Source organism: Pan paniscus, chromosome 7 (genome assembly GCF_029289425.2).
Source record: "Pan paniscus chromosome 7, NHGRI_mPanPan1-v2.0_pri, whole genome shotgun sequence".
NCBI classification, from domain to species: Eukaryota; Metazoa; Chordata; class Mammalia; order Primates; family Hominidae; genus Pan; species Pan paniscus.
Window position 1 is genome coordinate 147458582 of NC_073256.2, and position 20690 is coordinate 147479271.

Consider the following 20690-nt stretch of genomic DNA (forward strand, 5'->3'; position numbering starts at 1 on the left):
GCAGTAATAATACAACAGAGACCTCAAGCACTAGGAGCAGAGCAACTATAACCTTTCTAAGGAGAAGTCCAGCCGTGTATGAATGCACCCACACATACATGCCCATTACTGACCTGTGTCTGTAGACAGTATATCTCACATACATGCATGTACACCAACATATGCTTTCTAAAATCAAAATTTAAAAAAAAATTTAAATTGTTTTTTAAATTTAAAATTTTGATTTCAACAATCAAAAGTCCATGCCACATGGCAAACTGTCACTGTGGCCGAGGACAGATGATGATTTTTGTCCTTCAAGGCTGGTTGTAGGTGAGAGGCTCTTAGCTGGTGAGAAACTGACAGACAGAACAGCGTCCTCATCTGGAAAAGGTTATAAGGCTCCCAGCTCACTGTCAGGCACTCTTTTAAAGTAAATTTTGTTTAATAAAAAATGCTCCCTGACCCATCAACAATGGGGGGAAAAACGGCCAGCTGCTAGTCTTGCTCTTGAGTGATGTGAAAATCTAAAAAAGTGATGATTTTCAAGCCAGAAAGCAGAAATTTGGTAAATTTATTTGAGGAATGTTCGAGTCTATACAATGTGAATAAAGGCACTTCAAACCTTAAGAAATAAAGCCACTTAAACAAGAGGATTAAAACTTAGAGAAATTTGGAAAGGAGGTTAATTTGTGATATGAAACGCTGATGTGAAACTTGTGACTTTCATGGAATGTTATTTGGGGGAAAGGCCTTTTTGATGAAATCTGGGGATCCTGAAGGCCTTACACAGCAGCCTCTGAAAATGTCACGGACATCCTTAGTCTTTATGTACATATGTGCTAGCACACCTCAATTGTTCTTGCCTGGCTTGTGGGAACTAATTCATTAACACCAAACTCCAATGTCTCCTCCTCTCTAAACCTTCCCTGGCTTTCCTCTAAAGTCTGACATTCAGTTTTCTGGCATTTCTAGTGTTTAGACAACATGTCTATCCTGATAGTAAAGAACATGTGCTCTAATGATTTACCCACGTGTGTCCTGCATTAGACCATGAACTCCACGAGCATATGGACTGAGAAGGCCCAAGCAAGGGGCATAGTAAGTGCCTCAAGTAAGCAAACAGAGTCAGAGAATGAACGGCTAAATGCACACACATGGTTGCACACACATAACCCGGGGTGTCTGGGCCAGATGGTGAACAGGTGACAATCAGCAACGGGACAATGTAACTTTCCCCCAAAACTCAAAACACAAAAAATATGAAGAAAGCCACAATGAAACTCCACAGCAGGAAGAGGTGAGACACACAAACTAACAAATTTATTCAGCAAAGCTTCTGTGAGTGTCTGTCATGGGCCAAGACCCTGTTTCGTGATGGGGTGACCCCTAAGTCGCTAGCAGGCTAGTAGTAAAGATGGGAATTATGTCCCTTGTAGATGGGAATTTGTCATGTGCAGTCAATGTCACTGAAATGATTAACAAGCTGACTCTGGGCAAATTTATTCATTCTCAAGTGATTACTGAATATTCACTGTATGCCAGGCATGGTTCCAGTAAACACTGGTGAGAACAAGACCAAGACAAGGTTCTGGCTCTCATGGAGCTTACATTTTAGTGGAGCGGCTTACATTCTGTGATAAGGTGTTTGGGGGAAAACAGGTAGGGAGGAAGCTGCGTTGGAGGGCGGGGGAGATAGACATGCCGGCTGAGAACTCAAGGATGAAAGGGAAGCAGCTGTTCAAAAAGCATGACAGAGTTCCAGGGAGTGGGAGGGCCCTCAGGAGGCAGAGGATGGTGTATCCAAGAAGTGAAAGAAGGCCAGCCCTGAAGATAGAGTGGCAGGAGAGGGTCTAGGAGATAAGAGCCCGATCATGCAGGGCCCTGTGGGCCTTGATATAGGGAGCTTGCATTTATCTGAAGCTCAAAAGGAAATCTCAAAAGGGTGTTAAGGAGAAAAGTGACCATGAGCTGATTTACATTTTATAAGAAAACCATTCTGGCTGTTGTGAGGAAAATGGATTACTTTGCTTTTCTGAACCTCTGTTTCCTTATATATAAACGAGACTAATAATACCTACCTCACAGAGTTGCTATTATAATTGAGTAAGATTTAGGAAGTGCTCAGCACCTTTTAGTTTTTAATGGCCTAAATATTTTTCAAAATGTTCCTTTCCCTTAAGAGACAGGTAGAATCATGTCATATATACCCGAGTCAGCACCCAGCATGTGTGTGCATTTTGGCACACTTTCTGAATGCGCTGACAGGCCACTGCCCAGTGGAGCCCCACACGCTGCCTGGCCCCAGCAGCTTTGGCCCTGACTTTAGGATAACTTACCCCAAGGAACTGCGCCTTTGTTTGGGGGCCCATGAGGTAGTGGGCTGGGAGGGTCGGATAGGGTTCTCTTGTGTCCGGGTGGTGGGGGAGGAGGCCTCTTCTTGGATAGGGTGGAGCTGCCACTAGAGGTCTGGGTGCTTAGAGGGAGTGTTGAAGGTGGGCCAGTTGGACCTAGAAAGGAAATTGAATGGGGGCAGGAAGATTAATCCCAGTCTCACAGATACAAAACAGCCAGTATGAAATCACTTCCACACATCAGAATGTGGTATGACACACAGAGACAAAAGCAAAAGGCTGGATATGGCTAACTCCATCAATCTAATAACTCACAAGTAGGGTTTCAAAAATTTGGTTAAAAAAAATAAAATTGGCCAGGTGCAGTGGCTCATGCCTGTAATCCCCTGCACTGTAGAAAGCTGAGGTGGGAGGATTGCTTGAGGCCAAGAGTTTGAGACCAGCCTGGGTAACACAGCAAGACTCCATCTTTACAAAAATTTAAAAAATTAGCCAGGTGTGGTGGTATGTGCTTGTAGTCTCAGCTACTTGGAAGACTGAGGTAGGAGGATCACTTGAAGTCAGGAGTTCGAGGATACACTGAGCTATGATTATGCCACTGCGCTCCAGCCTAGGCAACAGAGAAAAATTTACAACAAAGGTAAGAAGAGTGTGTGCTTTTAGGAACAAAATGCCAGTCAACACAGAATGCTACTGAGTTTAGGTCATTTAGGTACAATGGGAAAAACAAACACACACACACATCTTAAAACAATAACTCCTTATAACCATCACAGAACCTACTGAAGGAGAAATCACACACCACTACCAGCAAAATCAACAGAGAAAGAACAGAGTACAGGCTAAGCCTTCACTGGGCCACAAGCCGAAACATGAAATGATTCATATAATAGAATTTTTCTTTCTACAACTTTTTCTTCTAGTCAGCAAACTGCCTGACGCTTTTCTTAAAAAAAAAAAAAAATTAAGGCTTTTCTAAATAATGAAGAAAGAACTGGACGTAAAGCATTACCTAGAAAAAAGAGAAATCCAAAAACCCTTTGCTCTAGAAACCAAACCATCTGTTATATTGGAAGCCTGAACAACATTTATATAGACACTGATTTTTATAGACTAAAAAAAAGACTCAACTTTCTCCAGAGCTAAAGACAAGACAGCAGGAATGATAGTAATATTCCACATACACACAAAAATGGGGTTCGTTTTTAAAAGCTGTTAAGGGAGTAGTGTATTTGATCTTAGTTTTGTTTATTCAAAGTGACATTGAAGTGGCTGGTGTGTGCCAGGTATTCCATGCTGGGCACTTTCACTACTATTGCTTTATTTAAGGTATATGGTTTAACTGTGTTCATGGCAAACTGCTTCTGTAAACGTTAAGAAAAAAAAGCTAGGACCAGGCACGGTGGCTCTCGCCTGTAACTCCAGCACTTTGAGAGGCCGAGGTGGGCAGATCACTTGAGGTCAGGAGTTCAAGACCAGCCTGGCCAACATGGTGAAACTCCGTCTCTACTAAAAATACAAAAATTAGCCAGGTGTGGCGGTGCACGCCTGTAGTCCCAGCTGCTCGGGAGGCTGAGGCTGGAGAATCGCTTGAACCCAGGAAGTGGAGGTTGCAATGAGCTGAGATCATGCCACTGCATTCCTGCCTGGCTGTCACAGCGAGACTCCGTCTCAAAAAAAAAAAAAAAAAAAAAAAAAAAAAAAAAAAAAGAAAGCTAAGAACACTGCCACACTGAATGTTTAACACAGATTAGTAGATACCTAGTAATCCAGAAGGGCTCCAAAAGAGTTTAATACACTCTTCATATTAAAAAAAAAAGTCTAATTACTGCTGGCCTCTTTCCTTGGTATAAAGTAAGCTTTCCTATTTCCCATTGTCAATTACTAGTCCCTACCAATATTGACTTAAACCATTATTTCTCTAAGATAGGCTAGTTCTGAAAGTAAATACTGTTAATCTCAGTAAAATTATCATCTGCTTTAGGTTTAAATTGCCAGGCTATATAATTTACATCTTTGTCCCATTGCGTAATTCTATTACACAATGGAAGCCTGATGCTTACCCCAAATCAACACTTAATTAGGGTATCAGTCACAGCAGTTTTCAGAAACTATTTTATTTTTGTAACAATACAGAGATTGTTATTATGGCCTTGCATCTGTATAATGCTTTGTAGTTTTCAAAATGTGTTTATATATGCTATTCCTCAACTTCTTCCCTAGGTTTATCGTTAAAAAAAATTTTTTTTGAGACAAGGTCTTGCTTTGTCATCCTGCTTGGAGTGCAGTGGCAAGATCACAGCTCACTGCAGCCCTGATCTCCTGGGCTCAAGCAATCTTCCCTCCTCAGCCTCCTGAGTAGCTGGGACTACAGGCATGTATCATAATATCCAGCTAATTTTTAAAAATTTTTAAATTTTTAGTAGAGACAGAGTCTCACTCTGTTGTCCAGGCTGGCCTTGAACTCCTGGGCTGAAGCGACCCTCCCAAAGTGCTAGAATTATAGGCGTGAGTCACCACGCCTAGTCTAAATTTAAAAAAAAAAATGTTTATGGATACGAATAGTTGTACCTCTTCATTTTCATACTAACTCTGTGAAGTATGTGGGTCAGGTAGTATTGTCCCCATTTTGCAGCCGAGAACTCAGAGGCATGATTAAAGTCACAAGCCATGAGGGGCAGAGCTGGGATAAGGCAGGTGTCCAGGACTGGCGAGGCACTCACTCCATCAAATGATGCTGCTGGTTCCTGAAAGCCAGAGCAGCATTTCCTGTGCTTGGCATATGAGGAAAACAACAACAAATGCTCAGTATCAGGAAGTGTAACTTTCCTTTTGGAAATAAATGGATAATAGATAATAGACAATGGTGAGGTTCTCTAGCAATTTCATCTTTATCGCCATCTAGGGACTTTCTGATGCAGATGCAGTTCCCTGCTAGGAAACAAAAATTGTCAAAGACAAAATGCTAACGGAGCCATGTCTCTGAGCAACGCTGCATTATATATGTATGAGACTCTAGGAGAGATTACACCAAAGAGGCATCCTGTAACCATAAACCATGTAAAATCCAACCTCCTGAATCATTTCAAAAATTAAGGAATTGTGCGTCCCATGCCCTTATACACTTCTGACTTCCTTCATATTGCTGATTATAATCTCTAATTAAGTCTTTGTTTACTTACTTGTTACCTGACTCTCTCATAAGACTGGGAGAGTTCTATTAGGGCCAGGCTTTTCTCTGGTTTCGTGTAGAGTAAATATTTACTGAATAAATAGAAGACTCAACCACTACTTCTATCTTTTTAGGCCAGTGATTTTTTTTTTTTTTTTTTGAGACGCAGTTTCACTCTGTCGCCCAGGCTGGAGTGCAGTGGCGTGATCTTGGCTCACCGTGACCTCCCCCTCCTGGGTTCAAGTGATTCTCCTGCCTCAGCCTCCCAAGTAGCTGGGACTACAGATGTGTGCCACCACATCTGGCTAATTTTTGTATTTTTAGTAGAGATGGGGTTTTGCCATGTTGGCCAGGCAGGTCTTGAACTCCCAACCTCAAGTGATTCACCTGCTTCAGTCTTTCAAAGTGCTTGGATTACAGGCGTGAGCCACCATGCCTGGCCTAAGGCCAGTGATTCTTTTGTCTTTCTTTTTTTTTGAGGCAGAGCTTTACTCTGTCACCCAGGTTGGAGTGCAGTGGTGTAATCTCGGCTCACTGCAACTTCTGCCTCCCAGATTCAAGGGATTCTCCTGTCTCAGCCTCCTGAGTAGCTGGGACTACAGGTGCACGCCACCACACCCGGCTAAGTTTTGTATTTTTAGTAGAGATGGGGTTTCACCATGTTGGCCAGGCTGGTCTTGAACTCCTGACCTCAGGTGATCCACCCACCTCAGACTCCCAAAGTACTGGGATTACAGGCGTGAGTCACAGTGCCCGGCCAGGCCAGTAATTCTTAAGGAGGCCAATACGTTTCACTTAGGTTGACTGATCAGAAACAAGTGGGGAGAATTAGCAGGAGGGAACAGTGTTAAGTGTGAAAAGGGATATTCAAGTTTATAATCTTACACTTGGAAAACAAACACACAGACAGACCTATCTATTGTCTTGTAGTAGAAGCTACAGAAAGGAAGATGCTACAAAATCTTGGCTGGGAAGACATGAGGTAAAATAAGGTTGAAAAATACTATATATAAGACCCCAGAAATGCAGACTTAAAAAAATGTTTGAAGATTTAAAGAGCTCGGAAGACTTCCAAAATTAGTAACCAGTCCCACAGCATTAAAAGGGATCTTTTACGCAAAATAAATCTGAGTACTGGTTCAGTCAGGAAAAAAGCAATTCTGGTAAGATAGAGAAAGCTGAAACAAAATAAAATGGAACACAGCATCAAACGCAACACACAAAAGGGTGGGGAGGCAAGATTAGTGAGTGGTGACAGAGATGCAGAGGTGACTAAGAGGCAATTTTCTCTCCTGAACTCTGCCAGAGGCCTGTGGAAGTAACAAGAAAGTGCCCCAAACCTCACTTGCCACTAATATTGGCTACCATGTGAAATAATGTCTATATCTTCTTAAAAACATGGGTCTAGCCTTCCAAAGCTTCTATGAATAAATCTGAAGTTAAATAATTAGAAGATCTTCTAAGAGGAAGTAGAGTACACCTCATTCTTCCTGAGGGTTTACATGTTAGTTTAGCATCAGCTGTCACATTCAAAGAAGCTGAATCATCTAGGAGCATGTATTTTCCACGAGAAAGCATTCCCTGCCCTTAAACAGAGATGGATGACAGGACTAGTGTTCTGCAGGGTGAGAAGGCAAGCCACATATTTATTTTTAAATAATCCATGATCAGAAAAAGTCCTTGAGGCCGGGCATGGTGGCTCACATCTGTAATCCCAGCACTTTGGGAGGCCGAGGCGTGAGGGTCACTTGAGGCCAGGAGCTTGAGACCAGCCTGGCCAACATAATGAAACCCTGTCTCCACTAAAAAATACAAAATTAGCTGGGCATGGTGGCACGCACCTGTAATCCCAGCTACTTGGGAGGCTGAGGCAGAAGAATCTCTTGAACCCGGGAGGTGGAGGTTGCAGTGAGTCGAGATCATGCCACTGCACTCCAGCCTAGGAGACAGAGCGACAGTTAGTCTCCAAAAAAAAAAAAAAAAAAAAAAAAAGTCCTTGAAAACTGTATTGTGGACACCCACTGGTGCCTGTTCTCACCACCCTTCATTCTCGAGGCACTTCTGGGTCCTCTTTTGGGTATCAGGTGCTGTGCTCTGGACACAGGCCTGTCCTCAAGGCACTCTGCTCTGTGACTTCTCTCCTCACCTGCCCTGTTCTCCAGGGGTTCTAAATGTGTCTTCTGATCTGTTCTTCACCGTCCTCCCTTGTTAACAGCCCTCCCTGCACAGACAGCATCCCCATCCCTGACCCTGGCTATGCCTGGGTCCCTTCCCACATCTCCAACAGCCTCTTGGTCACTCCATTTGGACATTCTGCTGTGCCTTCAACTCAAGTGGTTGCCGCTGAACCTACCTGATGTGCTGCCAGAGCACCTCAACGTCCTTAGCCTCGGGGATGCCTCTGTCTGAGGTCTATGTCAGAAGTGTGCCCGGCATACAGCCAGGGCTCAGGAAGTGCACCCAGGCAGTGTATTGCAGAAGTGACTATGCTCACCCTGGCAGGCCCACGGGCAGTTTTCAGGCCAAAGCTCTTGTCCCACATTCCTGGGCCCAACAATTTAGTCTCTCAAAAAGTGGCAGCGATCTCCTGAGACTCTCCCAGGAACTGACATTCTCTTCTCACTGAAGCTCCCTTATGGGAAATCGATATATTCTTAAACTATGAAGGTGGTTTGAGAATATCTCCCCAAACAGTACTCAACAAGGCAATCTCTCCACTTAGCCCAGAAAAAATGTCCTGGAAATTCATTCACTTATACCTAAATATATATAAATATACCTTAAAAAATGAAAATTAATTCCTAAAATCATAATCAGCATGCTTTTCAAATCTCTTCCTCCTCTTCTTGCATTTTCTGGAGCTACCATTTACTGAGTATTATGTGCTTGAGCTAAAACACAGTATTTAAAATTTATCTTGTAAAATATTATCATTATTGTCACATTATCCATTTGAAGGATAAAAAGACCCAAGGCTCAGAGGGTTTAGGAACTTGGCAAGTCACAGCAAATGAGCAGCTACGTCCAGGCAGAACCCCATTCTGTCTGACTCAAGGCCAGACTCTCAGCCTTGACAACAGCTTGCTTCCCTTCCTCTAAATGGCATCACATCCTTTCCGGCTAGAACTTTCAGGGACATAACCGAGTTATCACTTCACTTCCACATTCTCATCTTTAAACACTTTTTTGAGATGAAGTTTTGCTCTTTGTTGCCCAGGCTGGAGTGCAGTGGCATGATCTTAGCTCACTGCAATGTCCACCTCCCGGGTTCAAGCGATTCTCCTGTCTCAGCCTCCGAAGTAGCTGGGATTACAGGTGCCTGCCACCACGCCCGGCTAATTTTTGTATTTTTTTAGTAGAGACAAGGTTTCACCATGTTGGCCACCTAGGCTGGGCTCAAACCCCTGATCTCATGATCCGCCCGCCTCGGCCTCCCAAAGTGCTGGGATTACAGGTGTGAGCCACGGTGCCAGGCCTAAAAACTTTTTAGTTGACACAATTGTACATATTTATAGGATACATAGTGATATTTCAGTACATGTGTACAATGTGTAATGATCAAATCAGGGTAGCTAATATCCATCATCTCAAAGATTTATCATTTCTTTGTGTTGTGAACATTCAAAATCCTCGCTTGTAGATTTTGAAAATATACACCAAATTACTGTTAACCACAGTCACTCTATAGTGTTACAGAACACAGGAACTTATCCTTCCCATCTAGCTGTTATTTTGTATCCATTAATCAGCCTCATCCTCCGCTCAACCCCTTCCCAGAACTCTAATAACCTCTCTTATACTCTCTACTAATATAAGCTCAATACTCTCTACTAATATAAGCTTTTTTTTTTTTTTTGAGACAGTCTCACTCTGTTGCCCAGGCTGGAATGCTGCAGTATGATCACAGTTCACTGCAGCCTCAACTTCCAGGGCTCTGGAAGTGATCCTCCTACCTCAGTCTGCCCAGTAGCTGGGACTATACGTGTACGCCACCAGGCCTAGCTAATTTTTTTTTTTTTGGTGGACTGAGTCTCGCTCTGTTGCCCAAGCTGGAGTGCAGTGGCGAGATCTCGGCTCACTGCAAGCTCCACCTCCCAGGTTCACGCCATTCTCCTGCTTCAGCCTCCCGAGTAGCTGGGACTACAGGTGCCTGCCACCACGCCTGGCTAATTTTTTTTGTATTTTTAGTAGAAACGGGGTTTCACCATGTTAGCCAGGATGGTCTCAATCTCCTGACCTCGTGATCCGCCCATCGTGGCCTCCAAAAGTGCTGGGATTACAGGCGTGAGCCACTGCGCCCGGCCAGGCCCAGCTAATTTTTTAAGAAAAACTTTTTGTGGAGATGGGGTTTTGCTATGTTGTCCAGGCTTGAGCTTTTTTTGTTTTGTTTTAGCTCCCACATGAGTGAGAACATGCAGTATTTATCTTTCTGTGCCTGGCTTATTTCACTTAAAATAATGTCCTTCAGGGTCATACATGTTGCAGCACATGAAAGGATTTCATTCTTTTTTTTTTTTTTTTTTTTTTTTTTTTGAGACAGAGTCTTGCTCTGTCGTCCAGGCTGGAGTGCAGTGGCATGATCTCAGCTCACTGCAACCTGACCTCAGGTGATCCACCCGCCTTGGCCTCCCAAAGTGCTGGGATTACAGATGTGAGTCATCTTGCCCAGCCTATAGGATTTCATTCATTTTTATGGGAATAATATTCCATATGTATATATACACATTTTCTTCATCCATTCACCTGCTGATGGACATTTAGACTGATTCCATATCTTGGCTACTGTAAATAGCACTGCAGTAAACATGGGGTGCAGGTATCCCTTTAATATACTGATTTCCTTTGCACTGGATAAATATCCAGTAGTAGAATTGCTCAGTGGTATGACAGTGCTATTTTCAGTTTTGTGAGAAACCTCCATACTGTTTTTCATTAGTACCTGTACTAATTTACATTCCAACCAACATTATATAAGAGTTCCCCTTTCTCTGCATCCTCATCAGGATTTGTTATTTCTTGTCTTTTTGTTGATAGCCATTTTAACTGGAAATAGATAATATCTCATTGTGGTTTTGATTTACATTTCTCTCATGATTAGTGATGTTGAGCATTTTTTCATATACTTATTAGCCATTTATATGTCGTCTTTTCTTTCTTTCTTTTTTTTTTTTTTTTGAGACGGAGTTTCACTCTTGTTGCCCAGGCTGGAGTGCAATGGTGTGATCTCGGCTCATTGCAACCTCCGCCTCCCAGGTTCGGGTGATTCTCCTGCCTCAGCCTCCCAAGTAGCTGGGATTACAGGTGTATGCTACCACACCCAGCTAATTTTGTATTTTTAGTAGAGATGGGGTTTCACCATGTTGGCCAGGCTGGTCTCGAAGCCCTGACCTCAGGCAATCTACCCACCTCGGCCTCCCAACGTGCTGGGATTACAGGCATGAACCACCACACCCGGCCTCTACTTCTTCTTTTGAGAAATGTCTGTTCAGATCCTTTGCCCATTTTAAAATCACATTATCATTATTATTTTGCTGCTGAATCATTGAGTTCCTTGTATATTCCGGATATACAAGTCCCTTGTAAGATGAATAGTTTGCAGATAGTTTCTGCATTCAACAGGTTGTCTCTTTGCTCTGATTGTTTTCTTTTGCTGTGCAGAAGCTTTTTAGTTTGATATCGTCTGCTTTGTCTATTTTTTTGTTGCCTGTGCTTTTGATGTGCTACACATACAATTTTTGCCCAGATTAATGTCCTGAAGTGTTTCCCTTATGGTCTCTTCTAGTAGTTTTATAGTTTCGGGTATTATGTTTAAGTCTTTAATTCATCTTGAGTTGAGAGATACCCAGCTTTCTCAGCAAATTAAAGAAGGATCCTTTCCCCAATGTATGTTCTTTGCACCCTTATAAAAAAATCAGTTGGCTATAAATATGTGGATTTATTTCTGGGTTCTATGTTCTGTTCCACTGGTCTATGGGTTTGTTTTTACACCAATACAAAGCTGTTCTGGTTACTATAGCTTTGTAGTATATTTTGAAGTCAAGTAGTGTAATGACTCCAGCTTTTTTCTTTTGGCTTAGTATTACTTTGGCTATTTGAAGTCTTTTGTGTTTCCATATGAATTTTAGGATTGCTTTTTTTCTGTTTCTATGAGGAATGTCATTAGTATTTTGAAAGAGATTGCATTGAATCTGTAGATTGCTCTCGGTAGTATGATCATTTTAACTACATTAATTCTTCCAATCATGAGCATGTGATGTCTTTCCATTTTTAATTGTCCCCTTCAATTTCTTTTATCACTGTTTTATAAGTTTTCATTGCAGAGCTCTTTCACCTCCTTGGTTAGATTTATTCCTGGGTTTTTTAGTTTTTTTGGGGGGTAGCTATCGTAAAAGGGATTGCTTTCTCAATTTTTCTTTTTTTTTCTGAGACAGGGTCTTTCTCTGTCACCCAGGCTGGAGTGCAGTAGCGTAATCACAGCTCACTGCAGCCTCCTATGCTCAAGCGATCTTTTCACCTCAGCCTCCCTACTAGCTGGGGACTACAGGCATGTGCTACCACACCTGGTTAAATTTTTTTTTTTTTTTTTTTTTGCAGAGATAGGGTTTCACCATGTTGCCCAGGCTGGTCTCAAAACTCCTAAGCTCAAGCAATGCACCCACCTCATCCTCCTAAAGGGCTGGGATTACAGGCATGAAGCATCACACCCGGCTTTTTCTTGATTTTTTTAAGCTAGTTTGTTACTGGTGTATAGAAACACTACTGATTTTTGTATGTTGATTTTGTATCCTGTCACTTTAATGAATTTATTCATCAGTTCTAAATGTGTTTTTTGGTGACGTCTTTAGGTTTTTCTATATAGAAGATCATGTCATCTGAAAAGAGGAACAATTTAACTTCCTCTTTTCCAGTTTGGATGCCCTTTATTGCATTCTCTTGCCTGACTGCTCTGGCTAGGACTACTTCCAGTACTATCTGAGCAGGAGTGGTCAAAGCAGGCATCCTTGTCTTCTTCCAGTTCTTAGAGAAAAAGCTTTCAGCTTTCCCCCATTCAGGATGATTTAGATGTGAGTTTGTCACATATGGCCTTTATTATTTTGAGATATGTTCCTTCTATACCTAATTTATTGAAGGTTTTTATTATGAATGGATGTTGAATTTTATCAAATGCTTTTTCTGCATCCATTTAGGTCATCATATGGCTTTTGTCCTTCATTCTGTTGATGTGGTGTGTCTCATTTATTGATTAGCGTATGTTGAAACATCCTTGCATCCCTGGGATAAATCACACTTCATCATGGTTTATTATCTTGTGATGTGTTGTTGGATTCAGTTTGTTAGTATTTGGTTAGGATTTTTTGCATCTATGTTCCACAAGAATATTGGCTGGTAGTTTTCTTTTTTTGTTGTGTCCTTGTCTGGTTTTGGTATTAGGGCAATGCTGGCCTCACTGGAAGAGTTAGGAAAAATTCCTTTGTCTTCAATTTTTTTGGAACAGTTTAAGAATTGGTGCTAGTTTTTCTTTACTATTTATTGATTGATTGAGACAGGGTCTTGCTCTGTCACCCAGGCTGGAGCAGTGGTGTGATCTTGACTCACTGCAGCTTTGACCTCCTGGGCTCAAGTGATCATCTTGCTTCAGCCTTCTACATAGTTAGCACCACAGGTAGGTACCACCATGCCCAAGTAATTTTTTATTTATATTTTTTGTAGAGACAGGGTCTCACCACGTTGCCCAGACTGGTCTCAAACTTCTGGCCTCAAGTGAGCCTCCTGACTTGGCCTCCCAAAGCACTGGGATTACAGGCACGAGCCACCACATCCAGCCTAGCTGTTTTTTAAAGATTTGGCAGAATTCAAGTAATAAAGCCATCTGGTCCTGGAGTTTTCTTTGTTGGGAGGCTTTTTATTACTGATTCAATGTCGTTACTTATTATTAATCTGCTCAGGTTTTCTATTTCTTCTTGGTTCAATCTTGGTGGTTGTTTCCAGGAATTTGTCCATTTCCTCTAGGTTTCCTAATTTGCTGGCCTATCATTATTTATAATAGTCTCCTACAATGACCTTTGCATTTTTGTGGTATCAGCCTCCTTTTTCATTTCTAATCTTATTTATTTGGGTCGTCTCCCTTTTTTTCTTGTCTAGCTAAAGGCTTGTCAATTTTTTTCATCTTTTCAAAAAAACACAACACTTGCTGCTTTTCTGTATTGTCTTTTCAGTTGCAACTTTATATATTTCTGCTCTGATCTTTTTTCTTTCCTTTTACTAATTTTGGATTTGGTTTGTCCTTGCTTTTCTAGTTCCTTGAGGTGCACCATTAGGTTATTTGACATTTTTATTTTTTTTGAGATGGAGTTTCGCTCTTGTCACCCAGGCTGGAGTGCAGTGACGCGATCTCGGCTCACTACAACCTCTGCCTCCTGGGTTCAAGTGATTTTCTGCCTCAGCCTCCCGAGTAGCTGGGATTATAGGCATGTGCCACCACGCCCAGCTAATTTTTGTATTTTTAGTAGAGATGGGGTTTCACCATGTTGGCCAGGCTGGTCTTGAATTCCTGACCTCCCTCAGGTGATCCACCTGCCTCGGCCTCCCAAAGTGCTGGGATTACAGGCGTAAGCCACTGCACCTAGTGATGTTTTTCTTTTTCTATGTAGGCATTTATTGCTATGAACTTCCTTTTTAGTATTGTTTTTACTGTATCCCACAGGTTTTGGTTACATCTTCATTTTTTTAAGGGTCAGTTCAAATGTAACTTCATCCAGAATCCTTCTCTAATCCATCCCCTCTTCCCTGGAATACCTACTCTTATCTCTGAGCTTCCAGGGCTTAATGGCACTAGATATTCTCTACCATACATTACAGCTACAATTTCTTTTCCTTTCCAGACTGTGTGCATCCATAGGGCATGATCTGTACTGTCTCCACAGCTCTCCTGCCAGGGCCCGGCACGCTCTGGGTACTCAGTACACAACTGAAAAAGTACAGTAGAGGTTCCTCTTCAAAGACTTTCCTCCCCATCTAATTAGGAATAAATAGTAACTTCTCTTAGAAGTAAAATTTATTCGAAGACCTGTGCTAACATTTTTAAATCTCTGCTAGCCATAATAAAGAAATCAATGTATTTTATGTTCTTAGTTCCCAAAATTTAGCCTGAATCTTTGCCCTGGCATGCTTATACTGGTTCAAGCAAGCATTAGGTCATGGCCTGTTCCTCTTCCTTATTTGAAGGTGTTTTTACCTTTCTCAGCATTCCACAAGTTACTTCCTCCGTCCTTTGTTCTCTGCCTTTGCAACTCTTAAAAAGTTCTAAGTTACTAGCCAATCAGGACAAATACAAAATAGCCAATGGAAACTGGACACAGCAATAGGATGGACACGTCAGGTTATAAATGATCCTGTCTCATTTGTTCAGTGTACTCTCATGGCAAAACTGCTGGCAAGTATACCCTTTCTACAGAAAGTATAAAAACGGCCTTGCTGAAAAAATTAAATTTATGTTCAAGTGCTATTTCTTTATGGCACCGGGAAACAAGCATTTCAAACAACGACTATAAAGATAATTCATGATGTAAGTCAGGAGGATTTTTTCAATATCCTTGTATATCTGGTTTTTAGTTACACACAGAAAAACCAAAAGTCTCTTACACTGGGAGACCAAATAAAAGTATAACTGAAGTTTCAAAGAAAAAAAAAGACCTAGAAGATGGCTTAAAAATTATCTCGACAGTTTCTGAAAAAGTTGTCTGTAGAAACATAATTTACACATTCTAAGCTGCCACATAGGAAGGGTAATGACAAAAGTTAAATCTATCCAACTTGGGACAACATACATGAAGATTTTATCACTTTCTAATAGTTTTCTTTTTTCAATTTATTTTTAATTGATAACATATATATTTATTATGTATAACATATTGTTTAAAAATATGTATACAGTTGGACCTTTGTATCTGGGAGTTCTGCATCTGCAGGTTCAACCAACCCTGTATTAAATATATTCAGAAAAAAGAAACTCACAATAAAAAATAACAATCCAACAACAATAACAACAAACAAACAATATAGTATAGCAACCATTTACATAGCATTTACATTGTAGTAAGTATAACAAGTAATCTAGAGGTGATTTAAAGTACACAGGAGAATGTGTGTAGGTTATATGCAAATACTGCACCATTTTATATAAGGCACTTGAGCATTCCTGGAGTTTTGCCATGGGATAACTGTACATTGTGAAATTGCTAAATTGAGCTAATTAACAGATGCATTACTTCACGTATGCATCTTTTTCTTTGTAGCGAGAACATTTAAAATCTACTCTCTTAGCAATTTTCAAGAATACAGTACATTATTAACTACAGGCACCAGGTTGTACAACAGATCTCTTGAACTTATTCCTCCTAACTGATCTAATGGTTTTCATAGTATAAAGCTTAAAAGAGTGGAAAGCTTAAGTTAATTACTTTAAAAAGTAATTAACCGTATATTTATACAAAGAAGGACTCAGTGTAGAACGGAGGAGCTGTTATCTCCACATTCAGATGGAGAAACAGGCATGGTGGAGTAGAGTGTGCTGGGACACTAGTGTAAGTCAGCAGGGCTGGCCAGGATTACAGGACAGGCTGGTGCCCGGGCATGATATGTGCCACACTGCTCTGTCAACTGACTTCCACACAGGAAACAGCATTCGCTATCCATCTGTCCTTCCACCTCCTTCTACGACACTGATAATTAAGAAGAAAGTACCAGGATTCAAGAGACTTAGGGCTGATTCTTTAACAATTACTCATCCACCCCTGAATGCCAGAGGCACAACAAGGATTTCCTCTGCTTCCCTTTCCACACCCTGGCAGTCAGGTGACTTAGCTAGAGAGCCTCAGTCAAGGTCACTATTCAGGGCAAAAATCACAGATGATACTCTGGGCCAGCACTAGGTGATTCACGTGCAATGCCTTACAAAGGACAGGGGGAAAGGATTTAAAAAGGCCAAAAACCCAAATGCAAACCAAACCCAAATGAAAAAAACACCCTAAAACAAAACATGAATCAAGGGTGACAGCCTATGAGAAGCTTTAATATCAAGCTACTCTAATGACTGTCTTCCCATGAGATAAAAAACCGCAGGAAACTGTAAAGTCATCAATATATGAATAACACCACTGATAGGAAAATATTTCCCATGCGAGTCTGAATCATGCAGTAGTGTACTTTCATGGTGGCAGGCGCTGTCATATACTGAGCAAGTCTTCACCCTTTCTACTCTTCTTCCTATCTACTGCCACAGATCTCCAAGGAAAGTTGGAGAAATGTCTAAAATGCATACACAGCTGTGTCTGGGCACAACTGCTGCATTTATTAGATTTTCAGCAAGTCAACTATCACACCTGTGGACATCTGGTTTAGTTTTATAAATGTCCCCTCCTTATCCTGGCCACCTATTTCTGGGACATGCTTTCACTGATTCTTTCTGCTGTTGTTTATGCATTTGACGAGTACTGACGAGCATCCTACTCTCTGTGCCAGGGATGCAAAGGCAGCTCGTTCACAGCCCTTATCCTTGAGGAGTTCTGCTCCTAACTGGAAGAGTGCATTGAAGACTTCCCTAATCCTCTCTCTGAAGCTGTGAACAGCACTTCTCTTTCCTGCTCCTCCAGGGATACTCCCTTGTGGCCCCAAGGGCACATTCTACTGTGTCCTCTTTCCCTGGAGCCCTGAGAGTGGGAGGTACTTCTTCCTTCTTCTTTACATTTCCAGTGCCCAGAATGTTTGTTAAACTGAAAACATGCAGGAGGATTGAACAAACTTGTATTTACTGAATGCTCACTATGTGCCAGTCATTTCATAGACATTATTTCATGCTCTCTAAGCAAGGTAGACACCTAATCCTTATTTTTCAGTTGAAGACTCTGAAAATCAGCAAGATTGGCTCAATGTTAGGATGAGACAAGTACAGGGCAGGATTGGGCCTTATGAGGAAGAACTATAGTCTCTCTCTTCTTCTTTTTTTTTTTTTTTTTGAGACGGAGTCTCACCCTGTGGCCCAGGTTGGAGAGAAGTGGCACAATCTCGGCTCACTGCAAGCTCCGCTTCCCGGGTTCACGCCATTCTCCTGCCTCAGCCTCCCAAGTAGCTGGGACTACAGGCGTCCTCCACCACACCCGGCTAATTTTTGTTTGTATTTTTAGTAGAGACAGGGTTTTACCATGTTAGCCAGGACGGTCTCGATCTCCTGACCTCGTGATCCGCCCGCCTCGGCCTCCCAAAGTGCTGGGATTACAGGTGTGAGCCACCATGCCCGGCCCATAGTCTCTCTCTTTTTTTTTTTTTTTTAAAAAAAATGTATGTATGTATGTATGTATGTGTTTTTGAGATAGAGTCTCATTCTGTCGCCCAGGCTGAAGTGCAGTGGTGCCATCTTGGCTCACTGCAACCTCCGCCTCCTGGGTTCAAGCAATTCTCCTGCCTCAGAATCCTGAGTAGCTGGGATTACAGGCACGGGCCACCAAGCCTGGTTAATTCTGTATATTTTTAGTAGAGATAGGGTTTCACCATATTGGCCAGGCTGGTCTCGAACTCCTGACCTCAGGTGATCTGCCTGCCTTGGCCTCCCACAGTGCTGGGATTACAGGCATGAGACACCACGCCCGACCACCATAGTCTCTTTTGTGTGGCACAGAAAAGAAGGCTTCTTGGAAGAGGAGAAGGTGATGCTTGAAAGGCTTCTCAAGAGTTCACAGCTGTCTAGGCAGCCATGGTCTGGCTTGACACAGACTGATCTGCCTTAGTTTGTTACTCTCAAACTACTGCATATACTTTGATTAATGAGAGTAGTTAGTCTCTTCACCTACCTGTTGGCAAGGGTAGCATCTGGTTCAATTTTCTCTGTGGCACCAACCCTTCAACAACAAGCATCTATTGACGCTCTCAGTATGCCACGCAGCACGCTACTTTCGTGCAGGTTATCTGCTAGTTTATTAGTTCCAAGCCAGAGCCTCTCTAAGGTAGGAAGTCTACATTATAGCAAATGTGTATGAAATGCAGAATTAATACTTACAGGTATTCACATGCTATTGAGAAGGGCTATATAATGCCTGATTCTAGAGGCCTGGCTTCAGGAATAGATGGGAATGAACTGTAATTAGCATATCAGGTGTTCACCTTTCTAAACGCTTAAAAGGTTAGTTCTTTTAAGCATGTTAAAGAAGGTTCTTGAGATTGGAATTATCATTCTTTTACTTAACACATCCTATCTTTGAGTTAAGATGCCTACCAAGTGCCCGGTCTCATTATCCAGAGCATTTGTTAATTTAACAGGCTTGGCCGGGTGTGGTGGCTCACGCCTGTAATCTTGGCACTTTGGGAGGCCGAGGCAGGTGGATTACCTGAGGTCAGGAGTTTGTGACCAGCCTGGCCAATGTGGTGAAACCCTGTCCCTACTAAAAATACAAAAATTAGCTGGGCATGGTGGCAGGCGCCTGTAATCCCAGCTACTCAGGAGGCTGAGGTGACAGAATCGCTTGAAAACAGGGAGGCGGAGGTTGCAGTGAGCGGAGATTGTGCCACTGCACTCTAGGCCTGGGCAACAGAGTGAGATGTTGTCTCAAAAAGACAGTAGGATTGCTCAAGCTCAGAAATTCAAGGGTGCAGTGAGCTATGATTATACCACCGTACTCCAGCCTCAGCAACAGTGCAAGCCTCCATTTCTAAAAAGTAAATAAACCTAGGTTCTGTGATATTATTTTAATTAACCTTAATCAAAGGTTAAAAAGAAACTAATCTTGGCAAGCCTCAAAAACCAGTTTTTTTTTTTTTTTTTTTTTTTTGAGATGGAGTTTCACTCTTGTTGCCCAGGCTGGAGTGCAATGGCACAATCTCGGCTCACCACAACCTCCGCCTCCCAGGTTCAAGCGATTCTCCTGCCTCAGCCTCCCGAGTAGCTGGGATTACAGGCAGGCGCCACTACGCCCGGCTCATTTTGTATTTTTAGTAGAGACGGGGTTTCTCCATGTTGGTCAGGGTGGTCTTGAACTCCCGACCTCAGGTGATCCGGCCACCTTGGTCTCCCAAAGTTTTGGGATTATAGGTGTGAGCCACTGCACCCGGTCCAAGAACCAGTGTTAATAAACGTACAGTAGAAGTGGGGTGGGGGCAGGGGGAAGCTACTGATCACAAACGAGAAACTACCACACACAAATTAATTTTATAGCTTTGATTTAGTCTCTCGGGACCCCACATCTGAAGAGGGGTTAGGCAGCGAAGTGTTTCGGTATGGGGCTTGAGGATAGTGATTTTGGGATTCTGAGCTACTGAGCTCCTCTGAGACTCTGGGGCACTGCTCACTTGTAAGCACAAGGGGGCTTTGCTTGACGGTAATTTAGGTCAAGCTTCCTTGAATTTCGATGAGGCAGCTGGAGTTTCTTGAAAATATTCTCAGCTAGATTCAGAATAATTCTTTCTCCTCTTCGCTTTTGTGGGGACTTTATCTCAAGTGTCTGTTTCTGTCTCACTGGAAGACTTAATTTAGGGGTCCTTCAGACCCCTAAATTCAGTTGAGGAAATGACTTCTGCTGCAAATAGAGACCTCTGCTTTATTTGTCATGGAGAACAAGGAACTCAAATGAGAGATCCAAGGCATCCTTGTTTTGATGCAAATGGTTCTATCAGCTCAACAGAAGGAAATGAAAAAAAACATAGGGGCCAAAAAAACAGAGAAGAATTATCTCTGCACACAGAGTATCAGCTGATCTTTAACAATGTCTTCTAAGAGCTCCATTCTAAACATTATCAGTTTTCCAAATGTAAGCGCATGTGAGCTGAGCTAGCTATGGGATATCGCACACTTCAAATCCCTTATAAAAGTCATGAGAAGGCTGTACTCCCTATGTCTCACCAGCAGACAGGCCAAATCTCTGAATTTGATGTCCTGCTGTGAACAGCCATGAAGAACACTCTTGGTTTTTGTAGGGAGGATTTCTATTTTCAATTATGGGCTTTTTTTGGGGGAAGTGGGGAAAGTACTGTATCCTTAGATGACCACGGTTGCTGTGGCCAAGTCTCAAACACTTGTTTCAGCAGCTGGAACACTAAATAAATTTAGTCTTTGTCTTCTGGGTCTCTGGTAAAGAGCTAGTTAGAATTTATTCAAGACATGAGAGATATGCTTGGCACAAAGTCAGACAGTATATATT

The 20690-nt window shown here is 42.1% G+C and overlaps 1 protein-coding gene across 15 annotated transcripts in view; it reads right to left on the reverse strand.

The window, feature by feature from the left end:
• ASAP1 (ArfGAP with SH3 domain, ankyrin repeat and PH domain 1) overlaps positions 1-20690 on the reverse strand; it is a 394403-nt gene that overhangs the window by 37570 nt on the left and 336143 nt on the right. For 8 of the 15 annotated variants that reach the window (XM_063606901.1, XM_034966602.3, XM_063606903.1 and 5 more), the window contains one exon: positions 2319-2489. The exons of the other annotated variants lie outside the window; for them this stretch is intronic. In XM_063606901.1, the coding sequence (XP_063462971.1) occupies positions 2319-2489 (171 nt within the window). The remainder of the gene's footprint in view (positions 1-2318; positions 2490-20690) is intronic. 15 annotated transcript variants of the gene reach the window in all.